Below are 25,493 nucleotides of genomic sequence, written 5' to 3'. Positions count from 1 at the left end.
TCTGAGTTCTGTTTCTGTTAAAAGTAGCACAATATTCCTTAAAGCTTTTCTAAGTGAATTTCTGTGATGTCATAACACAGACATTTAGTTTCAATGTGGGATATTTTCAGACATATAGCATTGACAGTCTCTAGTAGTCTTAAAGTTAGAGATGAATTATGTTAAGTCCAAATATTACTATAAACTATAAAGTAGTGTGATACTGTTCTCTTCTCCATTGGATTTGGAAGTTGCATCAGCATGGTATCAAATCTGATATCAATCTTTTCTCTCTTTTTAACTTCACAGTTTTGATAGTGGTTTGCTTAACTATCATTTTAAAGCATGATAAATTACCAGATACAAGATATGGCATATAATAGGACCTCAAAACAGACTTATGATGTTATGAATAAAAACTTATCTCTGGAATGACTCTGAAATCCAAACATATCTTTATTTCTAAAATGATAAGAGTTTTCCCATCACAGAACATTTATTAAATTGAGGCAGTAATCAGAGATTGCCCAGATTGCTCATTTCAGAAAGCACAGACAGTTAATGGTTCTCCTTGCTAAGTACTATTTGTGTTAGGATAAGCCACAGCCTATAGTTTTATTAGGAAACAAAGACTATCTCAAGGCCTAGGCTAAAGCACTTGCCCACCATGTACTTTCCCCTCAGCACTTGCCCCTCTGTTTGATCCCCAGCATCTCACACACACACACACACACAATTTGTGACCTACATATATAAAGCAGTTTTATTTGATTTGATATTCAAAATGGGAAATAATTAGAGTTAACTTTAAAAGTTCAAAAGAATCCCTGCTCATTTAGAAATCTATTTTTAGCTCTTATTTCACTGAATTCTTTTAGACTTGCAGTTTGTTTTCCAGTTATATTTACTGTTTAATTATAGTAGGTATCCTGGTTAGTTTCTCTTAGTTACTTTCTTTTGTTGTGATAAAGGCCATGACCAAAAGCAGCGTGGGGAGGGAAGGGTTTGTCTGGTTTACATGCTCCAGTCACAGTCCATCTTTGAGGGAAACCAAGACAGGAACTGAAGCAGAGGCCTGCTTACAGGCCTGCTCTCCATGGCCTGCTCAGCCTTATGCAACCCAGGACCACCTGCCTAGGGATGGCCCTGCCCACCCTAGACTGGACTCCATGGCCTGCTCAGCCTTATGCAACCCAGGACCACCTGCCTAGGGATGGCCCTGCCCACCCTAGACTGGACCCTTCTCGTGAATCATTAATTAAGAAATGTGGTAGAGATAGTTTTATCAATTGAGGTTCCCTCTTCCCAGATGACTCTAGCTTGTGTCAAGGAGACAAAAACAAACAAAAAACTAACCAGCACAGTGGATAACTTTAAAAAAAAAAAAAAAAAAGGTGGTGGGGGATAAAGTTCCCTTCTGACCTTGGTCTGACATAATCCAGTCTGCCTTCTGGACCTTTGAGTGTGTCCAGAAGCTATTTGTCCTTGACTTTTATCCTTTTTGACAATTTGATCTTAACTTATATGTTTATTTCCTCGGAAAATATCAGATTTCTTTCCCTTATGCACTCAGATTAGTTAAACATGCAAAATTTTTAGCACTAATCTAACAGGTTTGTCTATTTCTTAATAAAAATTATGAAATTAGTAATGATTCCTTGAATAAGGCTTAAAAACATTAGTAATTTATTCTTAAACACAAACTTGAACTGTTTTCAGAACACTGCTCTGTTTCAGCAGCTAGAGGTTTTACCACTGAATATTACAAATATAATTCTTAGAACTCAACCTTTGTTATTAGAAAGGTAACTGTTTGGGTGGTCTGTTTTTCACTGTGTATAGCCACCATTCATGGAAACTAAGACTGATAATGTCATTTTTGTAAAATATTATACCTTAAATCAGGACCAACTAATGAAACTTTTTGTAGTAGTGTGAATAATTTATATATCAGAGTCATCTAATACTGAGGATACTAATTATCCCCAGCGTTTAAAGCAGTTAAATCTTTAATTTATAGTTAGTGTGACTAAAAAACTGGATTTTCTATGCTAATAATTTTTTCATTTAAATTTGAAAATAAATGATCTTGTGACTAGTGGCTACTATATTAGACAGCAAGATCTAAATCAAATAATGATATAGTCTTTGACCTCATAGTATTGTGATCATGGATATGTTTAATAAATAATATCTTCAACTAAAATAGTTTTTGAGGTGGGATCTGTTCCCCTCTTGTGGTAATACTTTGTAAGTAAAGATAGGTAATAATGGCATTTAGTTCTACTTAACTGTTTGGGAATTGATTATCAATATTTTTCCTCTGTAGGAAGAGGACCGAAAGCTGCTAGTTGGCTTCTTAGAAGACGTAATGACGCTGCTTTCTCTGTCTCATGCGCCTCTCGACAGCCTGAAGGCTTCCTTTGTGGAACTTGGGTAAAAAACAAAATAGCTTACAGGTTTTTTGTTGTTGTAAAGACATAGCAAAGAAAAAAAAAACGTATGATTCTGGAAACTAAGACCAAACAATGATGGGAAGCTCCGGAATGATGGCCGTGGGAAGTCCCACTCTAGGAGTTAAAAGCAGATGAAAGGAGCACCCATCCAGACTGAAGCAGGGCAGGGTTTCCAGAAGGGGAGGAAAGAGCTAGCACATGCTTCAACAGCTAGAGAAGAAAGTACCGTGAGGTACACGGGTTTTTGTAAGGTGTGTGTAGTTTTCCAGATGGATTTATTAAATGAATGATATTTTAAACCTTTAAATTTAAATACAACCATTGTTTTAAGAGTTAAGATTTTACATTTTGAGTTGGTTTTGGTTTTGCTTGTTTGAGTATTCTTAACTATTTTGTAGTTAATGTGATTCTTTTAATGAGAAAGGGTACGCACTAATGCTTTCTTTGAAGCTAGTAGAAAAATATAATCAATGCAGATTTTAAGAAATGGTTTCCCAGAAGTGAAAAGGAACCTCGATTGAAAGCTAGTATCATGGACTCCTTATTCAGTTCTCTGTGACATGCTTATCCTGCTTTAATCAAAAGTTATGGTTACTGAAGTACATATATCTCAGTCACTCCCTTTGTAGCACTAGAAATTAAATCTGGATTCTTATATGTGCCAGACAAATGCTCTCCCACTGAGCTATAACCCCAGCCTCTTTAAATTTTAATTTTTTTTTTCGTTTGTTAAAACAGAGTCTCACTTTGTTACCACAGCAGGCCTTGAGCTCATTCTATAGCTCAGGCTGCCCTTGAACTGGTAATTCTCCTACCTACCCTCCTGAGCAGCTGAGATACAGGCCTGAGCCACTCACTAGGAGACACATTTATTAATCACATCTTCCATTAAGATTAGCTTCACTCTACAACCACATGACAAAACAGGCTTACTGCTTACCCAGTTTCTATAGACCTGAGCAACATTGTGCAGACTGGCCTGCAGTTGGCAATCCTTTGACTTTCACATCCTGTGTTCTGTGTATAGGGATGTGCCACTATTCCTCTTTTTATTTGTGATTTTAGTTTCCGTGCTATTAAATAGTTGAGAATTTCTGTCACAATTACAGATGCTTGGAGGAGTGTAATTCTGAATATGGTTTACACTTATATAAAGTGACTTCTGTGGGATCTTAGCTGTGATATAGTAAACTTACGTTTCATTTATATGTCCTACCAGTGTTTTATCATTAATATGTGTATATGTAATAAATGTCTACAAACATAGATAGTGATTTTCAATGCAACAGTTAAGCATGTGGCTTTCATCTTAACATTGTCATTTTTCCTGCAGTGCAAATCCTGCCTATCATGAGCTGTTGCTGACTGTTTTGTGGTATGGTGTTGTCCATACTTCCGCACTTGTCAGGTGTACTGCTGCTAGGATGTTTGAGGTATGTTACCATTCACTTCTCTTGGTTCTACCGGTGATTGCCAGTTTTAAATGTCATGTATATGTGTGCACATATATATTTATTCATTTATGACATTGAATGCTGTCTAGTTGTGTACTGTGTGATGGGGCAGAACTTTAGCTTTGGCAAATTGAGGAATGTTTTCTAGCCGTATTGGTTCTTTAAATGTTATTTTCAGTTTCATTTCTCTTTTAGACCTTATTTAAATTCCATCCTATTTAACCTTTCTGGTTGTCCTTTACTATTTACCGAGGTAAATGACTACTCAAGCTAAAACGGCGTAGGGTGTTGCTTAAGTTGTAGTACTCTTTAATAGTATCAAAATACAGTTATTTGCAATTATAATATTCCTTCACATATCATATCTGTAATAGGACCCCTAGTCATTAACTGCCTATAGGTTTACAAGGCAGAAAATAGTTCTATAATGTACCTAGATTTTATTAACTTGCTATCTTCCCAAATAATAACTGAAAGTACCTGAAAGTTTACCCATCAGGTAGCAAGCATGTAGTCATATGTACTTATTTTTAGAACTTGAAGGCCTCAGTTGGTTTAGTGTTGAAGCTGTTGAGTCTTACCATAGAGTCAAGCTGCCTGGGTTCAAGTTTCCATCTCTTCCACCAACTTTGTTAATTACTTGGACAGATTTGAACTTCTGTACATTAGTTTCCTCATCTACAAAATGAAGATAATGATTTAAAAAAAAAAGAGAGAGTCCTATTTGAATGAATTTGTTAATATTCAGTGAGTTAGTTCTGTAAAGCCCTGAACATGGTGTTGAACGTATGAGCTGTAATAAATGTCAGTTGTCATGTCACTGTTTTTCTAATTTGTGCTATTACTTCACAAAATAATAAAACTGCGTACAGAACATATATTTGTCCCTTCATGCCTGGGATTCCTTTTTTTTATTTTAATTTTTAAAAGTTATTTTTCACACAATATACTTGAGTAATATTCTTTCCTCTTTCCCAGCTCCTTCCAGATCCTCCTTACCTCCTTCCTGACCAACTTCATGTTATTTCTGTCTCTCTCAAAAAGAATTTTTTTTAAAAGCCAGCAAAAATGAAAATTTAAAACAAGCTTTAAAAAAAAAAGGAAAGAAAATCAATAAGACGAGAAAAATACCAAAACAAAACAGAACAAAGCAAAAAGTGCTCAAAAAGCAGCACAAGATTCTGTTTTGTGTTGACCAATTACTCCTGGACATGAGGTCTGCTCATGGTTGATATATGCCTACTGACACTCCATTGGAGAAAACTGATTTTTCCTCTCCCGGCCAGGTATCAGCTGCAAACATCTTCTTGGCTGGGGGGTAGAACTTCAAATATTTTTGAGAAGAATTAATTCAATCTTCCTGAATTTAAGAATTTCTCTACAATTTAAGATAAATTACAATTGGAAGAATAGAATACTTCATATATTTAAAATACTCGCCTTCCATAATTTTCTACAATTTATATATGTGTGTGTGTGTGTGTGTGTGTGTGTGTGTGTGTGTGTGTGTGTGTATACTCTATGTGAATGGAAACATTTCAGATAAAACGTAGCATGCCCCTTTTTCACATTTGGTTTTGTTTGTGCGTCTGCCTTGTTTCTGTATGTGACTTGGTTTCTGTGCTAGCTGTAGGTGCTTATTTGAACACTGTACCTGTGCCTACACAGTCATCAGTGTCCTTTCAGTTGACTATGACTTCTGAGTCTAGTTCGACAGTGATTTAGAAGATTTTTTTCAAGTTAATTATAAATTTAAGGAGTACTGGTGGACAGATGGATTAACATTGGACTATATTTTCTGTTATTTAGGGTATAATTCTACTGTCAGTGATCCTTATTTGGGGAAAACAATCTACCAAAAATTATGTTTGATTCATGAGATTTATATTAATGTTTTGTAATTTAGAATAATGCCTGCTTCCCTCAAAATGAGTAAATTGCAAATAAAAACAAGGGCATTTAAAATAACTTTTTCTTTTATAAAAGTAGTATTAGGGGATGTGATGAAGGTATGACTCAGTTATTAGAGTGCTTGCCTAGCTTGCCTAGGATTCTGTGTTCTTTCCCAGGACCACATAAGATGGGGGTGGTGGTGCAGAAGTCAGACAGGTGGATCAAAAGTATCCTCCAATGCATAGTGAGTTCAAGGCCAGCCAGGACTACCTGAGAGCATATCTCAAAAGTAAAACAGCAGAATAAAATGATTGAAGTGAGAAATTGATATACTAGGAACTTAATTTGAAATATTTTCTAGAATTTAACACAAATGTAGCTTCATTTTTAGATAACAGAACAAGGAGAAACTCAATGGGTTTATAGTGTTGCTGGTATTAAACAACAGACTGTGTCTTAACCTTTTGAAGTAAATAATGAATGAAAGTCTTTTATAGGTGGCGCTTAGTGACTTTCATGTTTCTAGAGTGACAGATTATAGGGAAGAACTTCACATAACTAGTATGTTAATCATGAGGTAATTGAACTGTACCATTGGACCATAACTCAAAGAAAACACAGACATCAATTAAGGCAGATAAGAATGAGTCAGTCCATTGTCTGGTTCTACTTTCAACTCAAAAACCCTGAACACATTCACTTCTTTTCTACAAGTCTCAGTTTCTTTATCTGCTAAAATTTTTATAATGTTTGTATTTGCCTCACCAGACATAAAAATCAAAGGATACAGTATGTAAAATGTCTGTTAATCGATAACTCTTAAAATTATTGACTAATTTTTTTAGATTTTTTTTTTTAATTACCTTAAGGATCCCAGAGCAGTGAGTGATTAACTTGTCCTCTAAATCACCCACTTTGAATAGACGCAAGATAGCAGACATCAAGTTAGGTTCAAACTTAAGCCATCTGATGATACAAAGAATTTGAACTCCTTCTCCTATTTCTTCCTACCTGAACACAGTAACATGAATATAATAATAAGATGTCTTTTGTCATTTTTCTCCTGCCTACTTATGTAGACATTTAATAAATTATCTCAGAATGCCAAAATCAATTCTGAAATGAATGTGTTGATAAATGGTAACAAATTATTGCAGAAATAAGTATCTTCACATAACGTCAGCTAAGCTTCTCATATTTTATAAGAAGAGTGTCAATGCATGCACAGTGGTGATTTTGATATAGAAAGTCCATGGGAACTCTGATCAGAGAACTACTAATGAACAGATTGATAAGGATTTAGTATAATGTATGCTTACATTCTGAAGCTGGGGGTGGGATGGTATTCTTTACAAAAACAAAATATATACTGTTACCCTCTTGTTTTACAAAATTATCATTGGTTGCTAACCAAAGTATTTTAATGACTGTTAAAGAAACAGATTGGTTCTGGTCATATTATATGTAAGCTTTAGAAAATTAGAAAGCAAAGACAATGTTCAGAGGTAAACTAACAAACTTTAATTAAATGATTTCTTTTTATAAAATTATTGAGTAGTCACAACTAAACTCATCTCTTGTATGCGTATTCTTTGTCATGTGCAGTATTTCTCTTGCTTGCCAATTAATAGTACACTCATTCTCTGAGTTAGGTGAGAAATTCAGCATTTTCAGATGAGCAAACTAGTTTATTCTGTAATTCATCTAAGGCTACATGGCTAATAGTGGGTGAGAGCTGGAATTTGAACCCAGAGCTGGTTTCCAGGTCTAACATTCCAAAATATTATGCTGCAGTATATGTGTTCCTTAGATGATAAGGCTGTGTGAAAAAAGGTTGGGAGTTTTACTATGTGAACTTTCATGTGCTCACTGTAGAACAGTCAGAAGCAGTTTTGTGATGGCTACAAGCCATTAAAGTTTGCTTTTTAAAAGGCCTATTTGTACTTCAGTGATCATAATAAAGTCATACCCAGTTGATTTGTAAGAATTGGAACTAGTTATATTGTTAATACAATATGTGTCTCTTTTTTAGATTTTTTTTTCTTTTTTTAAGAGCTGTACTGGTGCATACCTTTAATCCCAGCTCAAGGGAGGTAGAGGCGTGTGGATCTCTGTGAGTTTGAAGCCAGTATAATCTACATAGTGAGTTAGTACCAGCCAGAACTACAGATTGAGACCCTGTCTCAATAAAAGCAAAAAGAAAAAAGTAAATTTTTCCTTTCCATTACATTTTAATTGAAGATAGGAATTGAATGTGGTCTTTGACCTAAAGGACAAACTGCCATCCAATTGGTAACAAGCCTCTTTTTGTGGACTGCTAGGCAATGTGAGCTTTCTTTCCTCCTAAGCCTTCTCTGCCTTGGTAAGCACTCTAGTAGCAGTATTTGCTTAGCTTCTAATTTTGGTTTTGCTTTTGTGTTTTCTCTCTTTCTCTTGGTTGTTCCTTTCTTCTTCCCGTGGCACACTGTTTGCTTTCCATGCACCACCTGTGAATACCCCCTGTGCTGACCAACCAGCTGTTGGTGAAGGGGGTGAATGAGACTCTGGTAGCTCAGAGGGTTGTTCCTGCTCTCATTACTCTCTCCAGTGACCCTGAAATGTAAGTGTTGTCCCTGCCTTCTATGTCCAGCATTCCTTTCTAAATGTGCCTGTTGAGAAATAACCATCAAGCTGTTAACAGTCACTGAAGAATCACTTGAAAATAGTAATATTGGGTTATATGCTTATTTGATTTGAAACTTTATCACGTTGCTATTAGTACATTGTTGGGGTTGTTTTTTAAGTCAACCTCAAAATAAGTCTAATTTGGAGACCAAATAGTAGAGTAAAAAGTATTAGCATTAATAATCAATAAACACTTTCAAAACCAAAACAAGCTGATGGACTATTTCTTCCGAGCCAAGAAAGGATGCTCTGCTAATCTCACTAACAGGTTGTTGCCAGTGAGTGTAGTGGCATGAACCAGAGGCTTAACATTTTAATGTCTCATGTGGATGACTAAAGCAAGAAAGGCCAGTGAGTCTGCCTGCCCATCCTCAGTCACAGCTAACCCAGTTCTCATTCCAGTTTACCAAACCATTTTTTATTGCATGTTGACTGGTTTACAGCTGACTCTTCGAGGCATGAGTGAAGCATTAGTTGACAAGCGGGTTGCTCCGGCCCTTGTTACCTTGTCCGGTGATCCTGAATTGTGAGTTCACAGACTGTGACCCTGAGTTATCCTGCCTGTCTTATTGAGCATTCTTCTTGGTCTGCTCTTTAAAGTTTAACTGTCATTGCTAGAGACTAATGCGGGATTTCTACCTTATGCTTATTTTGATACATATGTTAATGATGATCCTGTTGTCTCTCAGGGAAGTCTCAATCTCCTTCCTTTTTGATTTCTAACAGCTCTGTTAGGATTGCTACAATCCCAGCGTTTGGCACTATTATGGAAACAGTTATTCAGAGAGAGGTAGGAATGGACATTTGTTTATTACTTCTGTGCTGGTGGTGATGACACAGTTCTGTTAGCATACCTGAAGTGGGGGTCAGAGAGCATTGTAACTTTTATGACATTTCTTAATTATTGATCAAAGGAAGATAATATCTAAAAGTACCATAACCTAAACTAATTGTTTAGTCTAAGAAACTGTTCCATTTATGTATTAGTCTTCTCAATTTAAAAATTGACTCTAGCCAGGTAGTGGTGGCCAGGCACTCCTTTAATCCCAGCACTCGAGAGGCAGAGGCAGGCAGATCTCTGTGAGTTCAAGGCCAGCCTGGTCTACAGAGCTAGTTCCAGGACAGCTAGGGCTGTTACACAGAGAAACTCTGTCTCAAAAAACCAAAAAAGAAAGGAAGGAAGGAAGGAAGGAAGGAAGGAAGGAAGGAAGAAAGGAAGGAAGAAATTGACTATAACAAGAAAGAAAGAAAGAAAGAAAGAAAGAAAGAAAGAAAGAAAGAAAGAAAGAAAGAAAGAAAGGCCTGGCGGTGGTGGCGCACGCCTTTAATCCCAGCACTCGGGAGGCAGAGCCAGGCGGATCTCTGTGAGTTCGAAGCCAGCCTGGGCTACCAAGTGAGTTCCAGGAAAGGCGCAAGGCTACACAGAGAAACCCTGTCTCGAAAAACCAAAAAAAAAAGGAAGGAAGGAAGAAATTAACAAGGAAGGAAGGAAGGAAGGAAGGAAGGAAGGAAGGAAGAAATTGACTATAACCCAGCTGCATATAAGCCAATCTACATACAATTTTTTATGCAATCTCACTGAGTACCCTTGGCTGGTCTGATACTCCCTAGACTAGGCTGGCCTTGCACCCACAGAGATTTGCCTGTTTCTGCCTCCCAAGTGCTCGAATTAAAGATGTGCACCACCATGCCCTGCATACATTTTTGATTGCTAGTTTGAAGATGTATTTTGTCACAAAACATTGTGAAAATAAAGCTATCTCACTTTGACAAATGAAGTAGAAGGGGTACCAGTATCCTGACAACTGCCATTGATGCCACACTGTAGAATCCTCTAATAGGTTATGTAGCTCTTGCAGCTTGTACCGCAATAAACCCTGCCTTGCCTGCTTCCAATTTTTAGCAAACTTTTCCTCCATAAAGATTATTTTGATTCTGAAACTGGTTTTATTTCAAGGTTTTATGTTATATGTCTAACTACAACATTAAATATAACACATTTATCAAGGTACTAAAGAGATATCTCAGAAGTTAAGAGCAATTGGTGCTCTAGCAAAGGACCTGGGTTTGGTTCCCAGCACCCACATGGGGACTCACAACCATCCATAACTCCAGTTTCAAGGAATAAGATGCTCTCTTCTGGCCTCTCCAGGCACCAGGTGCACACATGATGTATATACATACATACATACATACATACATACATACATACATACATACAAAACACTCACACATAAAATAAAAATACTTTAAAAGACATGTACCAGGACGAGTGTCAGAGTTTTTTTCTTTTTGTCATATTGGACATATATTTAATACAAATGAAAAAAAAATCTTGTGGATTAGAAAATAAATGATTAATGGACATAATTGCCCACCAAAGTAAGAAATTCAATGAAATTTTATTGTCATAAAGGTTATTAGAATTCTTATAATAAAAATTAAATTTGTAGTTATAGAAAGAATATTTTCCCCTTTTTTTGCTGTATATTTCACTGACAAAGCAGCAGAAAAAGAACACATCTTTCTGCAACGCTTGCAGTCTTGGCAGAATTTCAACATGGTCTTAAATCCTAAAATAAAATGTCTTTTAGGGAAATGTGAGTAAAGTGTAAGTCATTTATGACTCACTGCTTTCAGGAGGTGAATAACTGGGTACTTACACTATGATTTGAGAATTATAATTTAGATACAAAATCAGAATCTTACCAAATTTTCCTTACATGGTTTGGGTTGGTTTTGGGGGGGTATTTTTTGTTTGTTTTTTGTTTTTTTAATTTTTATGAGGTGTTTTGTATTGTTAATCTAAATTAAGAATTAACTGCACAAACAGAAAGTGAGCTCTTTTCTGAGTAAGAAGACTTCACTATCATGGCTTTACAGCATGAATCCACTGCCTTAGGCCATTTTTAATATGCTTACTGTTCACCCTAACATCACTACTCCATTTTTAATAATCTATATCTGATTTTAAGTTGCTAGAAAGAGTGAAGATGCAGTTGGCTTCTTTCCTGGAAGACCCTCAGTACCAAGACCAGCATTCTTTGCATACAGAGGTCATCAGAACATTTGGCAGAGTCGGGCCTAATGCAGAACCCCGGTTCCGAGATGAATGTAAGTCCTCTTTCTACCTGTTCCTGCATTGTTCCATCTCTAGGGACTTGTCTCCATTTCTCACGTTCTAAAAGCTCCCCTGGAATTGACCCCTGTCGTGTTCCTAAACACCAGTTATAAATAAAACAGGAAGTGTAGCTCCCCACCTATAGTTACTTGACTTTTGAGACAGAGTTTCTCTGTAGCCCTGGCTGTCCTGGAACTTACTTTGTAGACCAGCTTGGCCTTGAAGTCACATAGATCCACCCTGCCTCCCACGTGCTGGGATAAAAGGCATGTGCCACCACCATCTGGTTTTAAGAAATTTTTTTTTTAGTCAACATTTTAAGGATGTTTTTGTGCTTCTAGTCATGTTCTAGAAGTTCACAGTTATCCCACTTGGCATGCTTTCAGTGCTATCAGCACTACTTGGTTTGAATTTTCAGTGTTTTGATCTGTATAGTCATCTGCTTACTCATTTTCTCTAGTTCCTACATTCTCTTCCTTACGGTGGCCTCAACATTTATAGCAGTTTCTTGGGTGGCATTAAATCCTTACTCCCAAACCTTATTTATTATCACTGTAATACTTACTGTCCTCTTAGTGTTAGCAATTTGACATGCTTTCTAGAAGGTCATAGGTTAGCCACTCAAGTCAGTTTGGTTTCTACTGAAAAATTGTATGCTCTAACAGACTGTTTATTATACAGCCAGACTGATTTTTTTTTAAACAGTTTTAAGATCAGAATGATCAACAAAAAATAGTAAGTCGTTTTTTGGACTACAGTGTCCAAAAGGCTTGTTGAGGGCAGCAGCAGTGTCAGGAGAGTCCCTTCTCATAATCAGTTACCCAGCCACAGAAAAAGGTTGCTGATTTACTTACCAGCATGGGCAGTCCTAGTTTTACAACACCACATTTACGTGTGATCCTAGTCAGAGCTCTGAAGATGAGTTGATATCATTGAGACAATAGTTTCTTTGAGGGAGAGAAAGTAACTCCTGGCTCCTGGATTAAGGGATATGGTAAGTAATAATGGGTCTTTGACTTATACCATCTTGTGGAGTTCAGTCCCTAGTAGATTATTATATAAGCTATTTGCTTATACTCACAAGGGAGCTTTGGAGGAAGAAACTGTCTGGATTGCCATGAGCATGAAATGGAGCCAGTTAGTTTCATGGGTCCATGGAGGCTTTGTCCTCAGGAATTCTAGGCCACGGTTATTTCTCAGAGCAGGCATTATCTGTATTTCAGTGTCTTTTTTTAGAATTTTTAAGAACTTTAAGAAATAGACCTCCTGTGGATAGTTTTATTCATGCAATTGATACCTACCTTTTAAGTACGTAAGAATTGTGTAATAGAAGAGAACAGGATTTTGTTTTCTCCCAGTAGTCCCAAAAAGAACAGTTAGAGGTGTAGACCCAGTTGACCATTGTCTCTGATGTCTTCTGAAAATATTTTTAGGGGAAAAAAGTTTTTTGATCTCCCTACTTTGAACTATTTTCCTGCTCAAGGGGCTTTATCTTGAAAATGTTAATGTCAAATCTATAAATAGGACTTATGGTGAAATCAAGCCCATATCAGAAAGAATGCAGTATTCTTAACTATCCATCTTTATAGGTAATTCTCTTTGAGCGTTTAGAAAAAGAGTGGAGAAGTTGGAATAATTAGATTATTTATCACTCTGTTCCTTAACTAACATTAGTTCTTCCATTAGCCCTTATTATTTCCCAATTTTTCATTAGACCTTTTTGGTCTTGCATATGTTTTAAAACTTGTTTTGGTGTCTGTGTGTGTGGCCTGCATATATATATCTGTGGTGTATGTGTGGGTGTGGGGGGGGGGCCTGTGTGTATTCTGCACTGCATGGGAGCCTGGTACTTGTGGAAGCCAAAAAGGGACATCAGATCCCCTGGAACTGGAGTTACAGGTGATTGTGAGCCACTGTATGAGTGCTGGGAACCGAACCCCAGTCCTGCACAATAAGCAGCAAGTGTGCTTGACCACAGAACCATCATTATAACCCTTTAAACCGTCTGTCTTAAACACTGGTGGTTTTATCTAGAACATTATTTAGTTCTTATATCCAGCTACTTGTCGTGGTTGCTGAGAATGTTCCATCGTGCATTAGAGGCTTTCTAAAGGCTCAAGTAAATCTGCTTTGGTTTGGGTTTGTTCCCATTGTCTACCTGCCCCTGAACTAATGACAGTCTCTAGTCTCAGCCTCCCAAACGCTGAGATTGCAGCACAGGTAATCTGTGTTTACTTCAGATCCAAGTACATTTACAAAAAAAAAAAAAAAAAATCTCTTTGCTTTGACTGTTATATCTGCCCCAGGATCTTATTTGAAAGCTTCCTAAAATCTAATTTTTAAGTTCTATTTATTTATCTTTATTTGCTGTTTTAAATCTTTGCCTAATCAACCTTGTATAAAAAGACTTTTTAGATGTTGTGTCTTTCCCATTTTTCTTTCCCATTGAAGATGAGTTTTAGAATTATTCCCACCCAGGTTATTAAATATTCTTTTGATATTTAATATTCTACTGCCTTTAATCATTTAAACTCATCTGATGAGTTACTAATTAAGTGAATTAATTAGTATAGAGACAGTAGCCTAGGATAATACACATATAACGAAATATTGGCTTCTGTAGAAAATTTTTGTCTTCTTGAGAATTAGGAAAATCCTTATTTTTATTAACTACCTCTAGACTACTCTAGAATATATTCTTTATTATTTTTATTATTATTTTGAAACATGATCTCTCACTGAACCTGGAGCTCACAGACTCTGCTGGACTGGCTGGCCGGCCAGGGAGCCTTTCCTGTCTCCATCCCCAGCCCTGGGGCCACAGACCACACTTGACTTTTACATGGGTGCTGGGTTATAACGAGCCCTCTTCACAGCTCTGATTTTGTGGCCTTTATCTGAGTTTTATTGTCATTTCGGGATTTGTTGTTGCTGTTGTTTTAAAGAAAAAGCATCTTGTGCTGGGTAGCCTCTTTGTATGATCCTCCTGCCTCATCCTCCTGAATGTCTAGATTATAGGTGTGCACCACCATGCCCAACTTTAGAACTGAAGTTACTTTGTATAGGTTTGTCTGCTGATGAGGCAATTTTAAGGTGTATTATGTGGTATGATTTTGGATTTCTCAGAAAAAGGAAAAGTCAGAGATTTGGGAATGAGGGCAGAAAAGAGAAAAGAGTCTTAGAAAAATTGAGTCGCCTTTCTTATTTTACTTTTTATTTACCTTGGGGGTCTCAGCAGACCAGTGAAACTCAGGTAAAACAACAAAAGGGTTCTTGAGTGGGTTGGCCTTCAAATTATTTCTAGAGCCCTCTTTTTTAATTTTCATTTTATATGTATGAGTATTTTGCATGCATGTATGTATGTGTACCACAAGTGTACAGTGCCTCCAAAGGATGTTAGATCTCCTGGAAGTGGAATTGTGAATGATTGTGAGTCACCAAGTGGGTGCTGTGAACAGAACCTGGGTCCTCTGCAAGAGCAACAAATGTTCTTACCTCTCTCCAGCCCATAGAGTCCTTCTTAATATTGTTATTCTTTTGATTTGGCTTAGAATTGTTTTGTTGCTGTTATTTGTTGTTTGTTTTCTTTTCCCTCTTTAAGAGGGGCTTCCTATAGCCTTGATGAGCCTCGTACTATAAATCTTCCTGCTTCTGCCTATATAGTGCTGGGATCGCAGGTGTGAGCCAACATGCCAAAGACCCCTCAAAATGGACATTGTTAGTTGTTTTGTTGGGGGTTTTGTCATTACTTAGTGATAAGCATGGAAACTGTCCTTGCAACCTGTGTTTGTTAGGACACAGTTCTTTCAGAAGACATACATTTACTTCACAGACTTACTGTAAATAAGAAAGAGGTCACTACAGCTGCCAGAGGGCTGTGTTCTTTAACCAAGCAAGAAGAGAAAGCATTCAGATAAACAGTCACTGACTCTGAAGCCATTCCTGCAAAAAGCTAGTTTTCTGGGGAGTCTATGCTCAGTTAAAAAAAAAATCTTGGGCATCCAGGATGACTGCTGCTACTCACTTGCTTATTGTTTCCTAAGCATTGCATTCATAAACAGACGTTGTCTTTAAAGTTTCACCCTATTCTGTGAGGCTGTTCTACCCCTCAGTGACCGGAAATGATTCAGAGTACTATTTAACAGTGGGTTTGCTACAATTTTGAGAAACTGAAGACACTTGTGATATTGTGGGGAAGTGAAATAATTTATTATTGAAAAGGGATAATGCATGTACCTTTTGTGTAACAGCAGTGGTAATCTTTTCATGAGGAAACTTACGTCTACGACTGCGTCATAGTGCATATAAGCTATGTGTCTTGGTTCATTTGTTTATTGTTTTTCCATTTGGGAGATTGGGAGGTGAGGTGAGATCATCTGTAAATAGTCCTCAGAACTAGACAGTACTGGTAGTGTTATATATTTCTCAAATCACAAATCACTTACTTGGAAAAGCATACATTCTTGCCTAAGAAGAAAGAGCAAACAGAGGATGGGGGTAAATGTTTGAAAGCATCCAGCTTTAAAATGAATTCTTATAAATTTAAAATAATAATTATATGTTGTAAAGTATAAGAGTTGTGTACACGTGACTGGGATAAAATTAACAATTTCTTTTTTCTTTTTTCAGTTGTTATACCACATTTACATAAATTAGCCTTGGTGAACAACTTACAGATCGTGGATTCGAAAAGGCTGGACATCGCAGTCCATCTTTTTGAAGCCTACAGTGCACTGTCCTGTTGCTGTATCCTTGACGTGTTGGACTGTAGCTGCCTGTGTGTAACCCATCGTATAATAAACTCAGCTATGAACATCGAGTGGACTTTTTTTAAAGTTTTGGTTCACCTTTGCCATACCTGTTTTACTCTAGCCATCTCATAATTTTTAAAGGTAGTTTTCAATCCTCTGTTTATATTTTATAATTTGAAAGCTCTGATGAATTTCCTACCCTGAGATTTACTATACAATGAGCAAGAAATGCAGGGCAGAATGAATCTAGGCTTTTATGTTCTGGTATTGGATTTCGCAAAGAATGTTTAATTTATCCAGTGGAATACTATGAATTTCTCTTAGAGAAATGTCACTCTCTGGAGAAGTTTGGGGCCAACATGGTAGTCATCTCTAGTAACAACTGGGAGAAAAACATCCTTGAGGCCAATATCAACCACTAGATAACAGTTTAAATGATTAAGCTAAGACTTAAAGAGTTTAGTGACAACTTCTGCTTTCCATAGTTAAAAGCAAAACTGAACTCGAACATAGAGCTTTAACTGTCCTGTTGAACAGTCTCACTGTACTATGTTTAGTAAAATAAAACTAGGAAGGAAGTGAAGATGGGCCAAGTGAACTCTAGCCTCTGGCTTTCAGTAAAAAACAGAAGAGTTCAAGAAAGGGAACTAAGAGATTGGGAAGGGTGGAAGGCTGAATTCTCAATAGAACCAAGGAAGTACATGTTAAACAAATAATTAGAGAATTATCATCATGGCCCCCCCAAAAAAAGGTAATTAAGCTTCCTAGTGATTCGTAGGGGAAAGCAGGTTTCAGGAAGAGTTTTAGAGTACTATGATTCTGTGTTGTATGCCAGGTCCTCAGCAGAGGGAACAGGTCATTTCAAATAATATAAATATGTTCTAGAGTGCCACAGACACTCACTGTTACTGGACTTTTTTTTTGTTTTAAACTAGAATGTAACCATGGAGGGTTGCTTTTGTTCAGAATAAATTAAGTTGGAAAAGCTGTCTGTTGGGGCGCTGTATGCCCCTCTGGAAATGAAAACTTAGAGTTGTCAAGGAGGAATCTTCTTAGGAAGAAGTGACAGGACCCTGGCAAGAGAGCTATGATGGTGTGAGAATTAGAAACTCAGCTCTGAAAGTGTTTGATAGAAGTTAAGCAAAACTCATGTGTAATCTATATTAAGTAACTGTTTATAATGGAATATGCCTCAAGGAAAAGGGAAAAGTCCAAGGACAACTTTAGCTCTATAAAACAAAATTTCTAAATAAGAAAAGCAGTGGTTTCTGAAGTACATAGAAATTTATACAGAGAACTTACCAATTGTTTCAGTATGCACAAACTATTGCTGGAATAAATAAAATAAAAAGTCCCTTTCCTGGACAAGAAGCAGAAGAACCATCTTAGGGTAGGACAGAGACAGGTTTTGTTTAGAAAGAAACTCTATTATAGATCTATCTAAAATGCAGGAGTGTGTCTTATGAGACCCTGAATGTCTTCTTCTAGACAGAGGTGTTTGACCATTTACCACTGAGGTAAAGGTGGTTTTAGTATCAGATAGGACTGAATGATACGCATATTTCCAGTCCTTAAAAGATTGTTTGATTTTATGAGTAAAAGGTAGTCTTCATTGTGCGTAGAAAGACTAACTTCCCTATTTCTGTAAGTGTGACTGTCTTGAGCCTCCATGCCCATGTTTCATTATATCACTCTCTACTAATCCAAAGGTCACCCACAGTTATATCTTGGAGGTACTTTCCCAGTATCTAGAAAACAAGACTGTATAATAATTAGGCTGCAGCCCTCTGTATCGTGTATATTTTTAAATTGTGTGTGTGTGTGTGTGTGTGTGTGTGTGTGTGTGTGTGTGTATGTACATGACAGCACATGCACACGTGGAAGTCAGAGGACAACTTTCCAGAGTTGATTCTCTCCCACCTTCATGCCATTGTCAGCGATGGAACTCGGGTCACCTCAAGTTTGTGAACAGGTGCTTTGACTCACTGAGCCATCTTGCAGGCCTCATGTATATTTTTAATACCTATTGAATTTATAAGTTATGCATTATAGGAGCTTTGTGAGCATTGTAACTGTTTTCAGGGAGGTGATAATATATTACATTCCTTTTTTTCTTAATGAAGTTCATGGTAATTTTTTAAATTAAACCAGTTTTTATAAAGGAACTCATTTACTTTGTTTTTCACTTGCACATGGTGCAGTATTAAACCAGAGCTATAATAAGAATATTCCAGAATTGATGTGAATTTATAAGATGAATTATTTTCTTGAAAAATGTATCTGATTTTTCTATTCTTTTGAATGTGGAGATAATCAACTAAAACTCAAAGATGACCTAAAGTAAACTGAATATACAGCAAAGGCTTTGTTTGCTTCATTCTGGACCAGTAGAAAGTCACTTTAGCTGGGCATTGGTGGTGTATACCTTTAATCCCAGCACTTGGGAAGCAGAGGCAAGCAGATCTCTGTGAGCTCAAGGCCAGCCTGATGTACAAAGTAAGTTTCAGGACAGACAGGGCTACACAGAGAAACCCAGTCTTGAGAAACTCAAAAAAGAAAGTAAGTTGTTTAAAAAAACAAACCACATGACTGGAGAGATGGCTTGGTTTAGAGCACTGGCTGCTCTGCAGACAATCTGTGTTCAAGTCCCAGCACCCAGATGGTGGCTTACGTCTCATGTACCTTTCTGGCTTCTGCAGACGCCAGGCACACAAGTAGTACGCAGTCATATGTGCAGGCAAAAATCCATATGCAAAATAAAATTATTTTAATTAAAAAAGAAAGCAGGAAAAATGTGTATGCCTTAGACAAGTTACTTACCCTAAATAGTATACAAGTTCGTTGTCACTGGCTGTGCTGTTTCTTACATGAGGGTTATAGGTGAGTGTCATCCTCAGGTCAAGCACGTCTATAGTGTACAGTGGGTCTCTAAAGAGGATCCCAAGCATTTCTGATAATAAATGTAGATCCTTTTTCTAAATTTCTGCATGACCCCAATCTTTTGTAATTGTCTTACACATAACAAATAGTAATGTTATGAGCAACTTGCCTTTATCAGTTTTTTACATAACTTTCAACTTAGCTGTCATGAAAATATTTTAGTGTGTGCAAGTGCTTACGTGCATGTAAAGGCCAAAGGTCAACCTCAGGTGGTGTTCCTGGGGAACAGTCCACCTTAATTTTGAAGACAGCATGTTTCCCAGGTTTCCTCCTGTCTCCACCTCCCTGGTGCTAGGATTGCGGGCACACCATTGCACCAGTTCTGAGGTTCAAGCTCAGATCTTCATGCTTATGCAGCAAGCACTTATCAACTGAGCCTTTTCCCTACCCTGCTGGAAATGTTTTCTTACCTTTCATGTTTAGAACTTACTTAATTTAGCATTAGATTACATAATTTAATGCACATAGTCCTTGTCTTATTTATATTATTTAATTAAATTATGGCATGTTAGAGATAACACCAACATAAATAGATGTGTAAGAATATACCTAGGTGGGTCTTGGTATCAACTTTCCCCACAAAGGTGCCATCTGTGAAGGAAGCCTGACTCCTGAGTGTTTGCTGGGCCTACGCACTAAGAGGCTTCTTTCTATGATCGCTTCTCTGATGGCCCCTGTTTGGTTTGGTTTTGTTTTTTGTTTTTTTGGTTTTTCTTTTCCTTAACTACCTTTCCTCAGTCATTTCCGAGGATTTAATGGTAAATCACTTTTTACCCGGCCTTAGATGTTTACGGACTGACATGGAACATCTGTCTCCAGAACATGAGGTAAGTGCCTGTGACTAGCAGTACCGGGCTCATGGGATTCAGCATCTCCTCTACACACACTCTTCTCCCTGTGTAAGGCTTGATTGTGACAGCCATCTTAACACTGTTTAAGTCTAGCTTGGCTTTATTTTGTGAGTTCATTTACTAGTTGTAATACTTCAGCAGGTTCTTTAGCATCTTTGACACTGAAGTAGGGATAACACACTCTCCTTCACTTGTTACAGGAGAATGTAATCTGGAAATACCTGTGGGATATTTTATCTGTTGTATGGAACTGTCTTTGACCACTACCTTCCTTCAGTTCAGTTCTTTCCCTGCCTACCACCTATTTCTAACTGTCTTGTAGCGTTATTTCATTCCAACAGCTGACTTCTACACTAGCGGCACTTAAGCCTGCTTACATGTCAGAGTCTTGGCCCAGTCCTTTCCAGAGTCCCTAACACTCTATCCTCCTCAGGTTTTTAGAATGTTTTCAACTGTGGTTTATAGTATTTGACAATGTTAACTGTATTTCACTAAAGTGACTTTTCTAATCAGGTTATTTTAAGTTCCATGATAAAAGAATGTGAACAAAAAGTAGAAAACAAGACTGTCCAGGAGCCTCAAGGGTAAGACATTTATTCTTTTTTAAGGTTTATTAACCTGAATTTCTCTGTCTAAATTTGTCTGAGTATAATGTTTTATTTTGTGTTATTTTGCAATCACTTATTTGGAAGACAAAATTATTCAAGCCAGGCATGGGTGGTACATACCTTTAATCCCAGCACTTGTAAGGCAGAGGCAGACAGATCTCTGTGAGTTTAAGGCCAGACTAGTATGCATAGTGAGGTCTGGGACAGCCAGGGCTACATAGTGAAATCCTGTCTTAAAAAAAAAAAGACAATTATTCACGTCATCTTTTTCAATGGTGAGAAATACATGGGGACTTTAAGATTCAGATCTCTACCTGTGCTTTGTACATTCCCTCAATATTCTATGCAGCCTAGAGATTGTGTGTGTGTGTGTGTGTGTGTGTGTGTGTGTGTGTGTGTGTGTGTGTGTCTGTCTGTCTGTCTGTCTGTCTGTCTGTCTGTCTGTGTGTGTAGTGAGGGGCACAGGTATGCGATGGCACATGTGAGGATCTGAGAAAGACTTGCAGGAGTCAGTACTCTTTCTGCCATGTGGGTCCTGAGGATTAAACTTGGGGTGTCAGGCTTGATGACAGGGGCCTCACTTGCTGAGTCGCCTCTCCAGTCCCCAGAGACACTTCTGTTGTGCTACTGGACTGAACTTTACCAGTCAAATAAATAGTACCCATAAATTTGTGACAGGAGCTTTCAAATGTGGGGGATGTTCCAGCCAAACAAGATAGAACTCAAAGATTCAGTGAATTCGGGATTCAGTTCAAGTTAGAATGTTGAACATTCAAAATGGGAATAATTTACGTATGGGTTCATATACTATTATTTTCAATAAAAAATTAAGGTTTTGACCAACTGATCATAAATTAAGCTCAAGCACAATATCCTTTAAAGCTGACTATCAAAAATAAACATTTAATTTTATCAGTCATGAGTTCTCACACATACAAATAGGCACATATACATGTTTGCACACGCACACTGACACACACACACAGCTCATACTCCTCCCTGAAGTCAGTACACATAATAAGTTTCTTGCCTCTGTAAAGTATTATGAACATTTCTTAACCTCCTATGATGACAAGAAAGCTTCCCCACCCACTCCACTGTTTAGCCTTGGCTCTGACTCTGTCCTGGGATTGCCAGTGTACACTACCATGTCCATCTGAAAAATAAATTAATTCTAAAATGAGGCAAGTTGAGCACTTGCAGCTTGCCACACATTGCCCTTGATTTGTTCATACGCGTTTCCTTATTTAATCCTCAGGACATTTTACAGTAGAAACTGCAAGCTGTGTTCTATAGACAAGGAGATAGAGCCTGTAAGATCTAGAGTTTCTTGATCAAAACCACAAGGCAGGAAGCTGATTTCCTGTCTATTGCAGGACGCTTGTTGGGGCACTGAAAAAAATTGTGCTTGATCAGGGTTCTCTTCCTGTTAAGTAATGTGATAATAAGCAATCTTTCATAGTCATTCAGATTGTGTTTACTTCCTGCACACTAGGCTGCTGAAAAGGAAAGAAGAAATGAATTTGAAGACAGTTAATTGAAAGTAATACAACTAGTTGTTCAGAACACACACACACACACACACACACACACACACACCTCAAAAAAGGAATAGGATTGTTATCACAGTGCAAACCTCACTGTGATTTAATTTGCTCATTTGGGAAATAGGTAATACCTGTGTTCTAGACTTGCTGTAAAAATTGAATGAAGTGGCTGGACAGTAGTGGCACATGCCTTTAATCCCAGCACTTGGGAGGCAGAGGCAAATGGATCTCCGTAAGTTCAAGGACAGCCTGATCCGCAAAGTGAGTTCCAGGACAGCCAAGGCTACTCAGTGAAACCCTGTCTCTAAAAACAAAACAAAACAAAAAGATTCAACGATTGAATGAAGCAATAGAATTAGATAAGAGTTAAAAGAACAGCTACCCAAGGCTAGGAGGATAGCTCAGTCAGTGAAATGTGTGCTGTGCTAGCATGACGGCCTGAGTTTAATCCCCAGAACCCTGTTTTCTGTTTTGTTTTGTTTTCTGTTTTGTTTTAAGGACCTGGTGGTACAGTCTTACAATTCTAGCTCCAAGGAGACAGGAGGATCCCTTAGGCTTCATGTCCAGCCAGCCTAGCCAGATCAGTAAATCTGTCTCAAAAGAAGATGGATAACTCCTGGAGAACAAAACACGCAGGCAAAAGAACAACCATTGAACTGCTAACACATGTGGAGTGCTCTCATGGGCCTCCCACTTTCCTTTTGTGTCATCCCAATAGGTCTCTGAAGCAGACTCATTGTATAGAGAAGCAGCTTCCTCAAGGCATCACAGCTAGAAAGTAGAGCCTAGATTCTGTCCTCAACCATGTGTGATCTTAATTGTTGCTGCTTGTCATGTAAAATACCAAATCCTAGGTGACACATAAAAATTCCTCTTCACAAATCTCCGTTTCCTTTGTGTGACATAAAGATGATATGTTACTAACAAATGAAAAACTTGAGCACCCCCAGAATGGCTCAGCAGGTTAAGGCACCTTCCGCCATGTCTGATGGCCCAGGTTGTGGAGGGAGAAAACCACAGTTGCCCTCTGACTTCCACACATGTGCTGTGTCTTAAATTTTTAGTTGCTTTACATTCATTTTAAATTTTCTTTTCTAGCTCGATGTCAATTGCTGCAAGTTTAGTGAGTGAAGACACAAAGACCAAATTTTTGAACAAAATGGGCCAGTTGACAACCTCAGGTGCCATGCTGGCCAATGTGTTTCAGAGGAAGAAGTAGGAACAGGAAGGGAGCCCCAGCGAACACTAAGGCGGACCTCAAGCAGACTGGCTCCTTGTACTTGAAGCGCTTTCCTTTTTATTTCCTGAGCTTAAGTTCTTGTGTTAACATTTTATCCTAACCTCCAAAGATATTTGCACTGCTTTTGATTGTTGCTGTGTATCTGTTGGTTTAGGAATTATAACTGTGGTAATAGAAACTTGATTTAATGATCTGTACCAAGTCCCTATTCTATGTTCTTATTTTTGAGAATAACTTTTATATATAATATATATATATATGTATAGTGAAGAGGGGTTTTTTGGTTTTGTTTTTTTAATTTTTATTTTTGAATGGGATATTCGCAAATATCTGTATTATACTCTAAGCTATTACAATGGTACTTAAAATAATGTAAATTTGAAGTCATTGTTATAAAGTAATAAAAGTGGAGATTCCTTAAGTATTTAAATTATGAAAGAATAATGCAGACTTTTTATTATTTCTTAACTGACTAGAAAGAGCCACCAGCATTACTCTGTGCCTTTTGGACTTCAGTTTGTGTGTTCTGTAGGAATCATATACATTCCTTTCACACAGTATTTGAGACTGCTGTGGTGAATCTGAATGCAGATCCTACAATAAGTAGATAATGATGAGACTTAAAACATTTCACATCTCTCTTGAAAATCCTTTAAGTGCTGTTTAGCCTCTCAACATTTAGAGCATACAATGGAATTACCTGAGGAGAAACAGCACTTGAGCATGGTGAGGAGTAGCCAGGGTGAATTTCACAATTGTACTAGATTTAAATGCTCAAAAATAAATGTACTGAGAAGAGCTAATGATCATTTGTCCCCAGTTGAAATACACAAGAAAATATGATTTAAGTCTGAAATTTTACACCTATTTCCTATAACACATTTTAGGATGCTTTATAATTATTTAAATTTTGCAGTTTACCTTTTCACCTAGTCTGAGAAGGACTAAAAAGTGTAGGGACTTTGGAGATTCCTTTTTCCCTTCTAAACTAAAAGTGGCATTGGTTACGTTATTATTGGTTAGTCACCACCTGGTCCCTTAAATTCAGTGGCTGTTCCCCATTGGTGTGTTCTGTACAGTCTTATGTTGATAGAGAGTTCCACTGGAATTTGGTGGTTGTCTACACAGTGACACAGAGAGGTAGGAAGGGTGCTGCACATAGGAAAGGGTGACTGGTTTAAGGGGTTAATGTGAGGCCTTTTCGAAAAATGAATTATTTTGATAAAAAGAATTCTCATTTTAACACAGTTGATGAATATAGATGATTCTCATATTTGTTGTATAAATTGACTTTAATACACCTGAATTACATTCACTTCCTGGGAAAGCTAGCTTTCCCACACAGTCAAAGCTTATAAATTAGTTTGCCTTAGGCAAAGCCATTTATTTCTTTTACCTATAGTGAAATTATTGAATAGTCTTTCTGAACTGTTGGATTCTAGGCATTCCTGAGAAGTTGAAAGTGGCTACCTTTCATGTCAAAACGTTGATCTGTTAAAAATAAAATGTTTTTGCATACTTGTTTTGGTTATATATTTTGTTTTCATTTTGAAACACTGTATACATACAAAAATAAATCATTTATTCATGAAAATACACTGATATTTTAGAAATCTAATCTCTATAAATATTCTAGTTTACTTTTACTAAAAAGGATTGTGGTGGTCTAAAACTAATGCATTTCAGACGTAATTCTAAAGAAATACTCTGCTCTGAGCTGTAGTGGAATATCAGTCTGTTTGTTACCAGATGAGTAGATACAGAGCCCCCAAGTATCTGGAAATCGTACCAAGAATCGGCATATGACAAAATTCTACAGATGCCTGAGTGCCCATGTGGCCTTGTGTGTATACTAACATTATCCTTCCATGTTCCTTAAGTCATTTTTAGATTGCTTACAATGCCTAGTACAGTATAAATGCTTTGCTGTTTATAATATTAGTTGGGGGAAGGAAATAATTTCTCTTGTAATTTTTATTAGTTCTTTGA

At 37.3% G+C, this 25,493-nt stretch overlaps 1 protein-coding gene across 8 annotated transcripts in view; it reads left to right on the top strand.

Moving 5' to 3' along the window:
- Relch (RAB11 binding and LisH domain, coiled-coil and HEAT repeat containing) overlaps positions 1-25,025 on the top strand; it is a 94,210-nt gene extending 69,185 nt beyond the window's left edge. For 6 of the 8 annotated variants that reach the window (XM_052736488.1, XM_052736487.1, XM_052736486.1 and 3 more), the window contains 9 exons: positions 2,309-2,415; positions 3,769-3,868; positions 8,299-8,381; positions 9,173-9,236; positions 11,422-11,560; positions 16,197-16,313; positions 19,997-20,085; positions 20,623-20,693; positions 23,363-25,025. In XM_052736488.1, coding sequence (XP_052592448.1) covers positions 2,309-2,415; positions 3,769-3,868; positions 8,299-8,381; positions 9,173-9,236; positions 11,422-11,560; positions 16,197-16,313; positions 19,997-20,085; positions 20,623-20,693; positions 23,363-23,483 — 891 coding nt within the window. In that variant the 3' untranslated portion in view covers positions 23,484-25,025. Of the gene's footprint in view, positions 1-2,308; positions 2,416-3,768; positions 3,869-8,298; positions 8,382-8,889; positions 8,973-9,172; positions 9,237-11,421; positions 11,561-16,196; positions 16,314-19,996; positions 20,086-20,622; positions 20,694-23,362 lie in introns of those variants that run through there. The other 2 variants (XM_052736491.1, XM_052736490.1) reach the window with 2 other exon arrangements.
- Positions 25,026-25,493: the final 468 nt, after the last annotated feature.

Source organism: Peromyscus californicus, unplaced genomic scaffold (genome assembly GCF_007827085.1).
Source record: "Peromyscus californicus insignis strain IS unplaced genomic scaffold, ASM782708v3 Scaffold_14__1_contigs__length_90479793_seg_1, whole genome shotgun sequence".
Classification (NCBI taxonomy): domain Eukaryota; kingdom Metazoa; phylum Chordata; class Mammalia; order Rodentia; family Cricetidae; genus Peromyscus; species Peromyscus californicus.
This window is presented reverse-complemented; position numbering and strand designations above follow the sequence as displayed.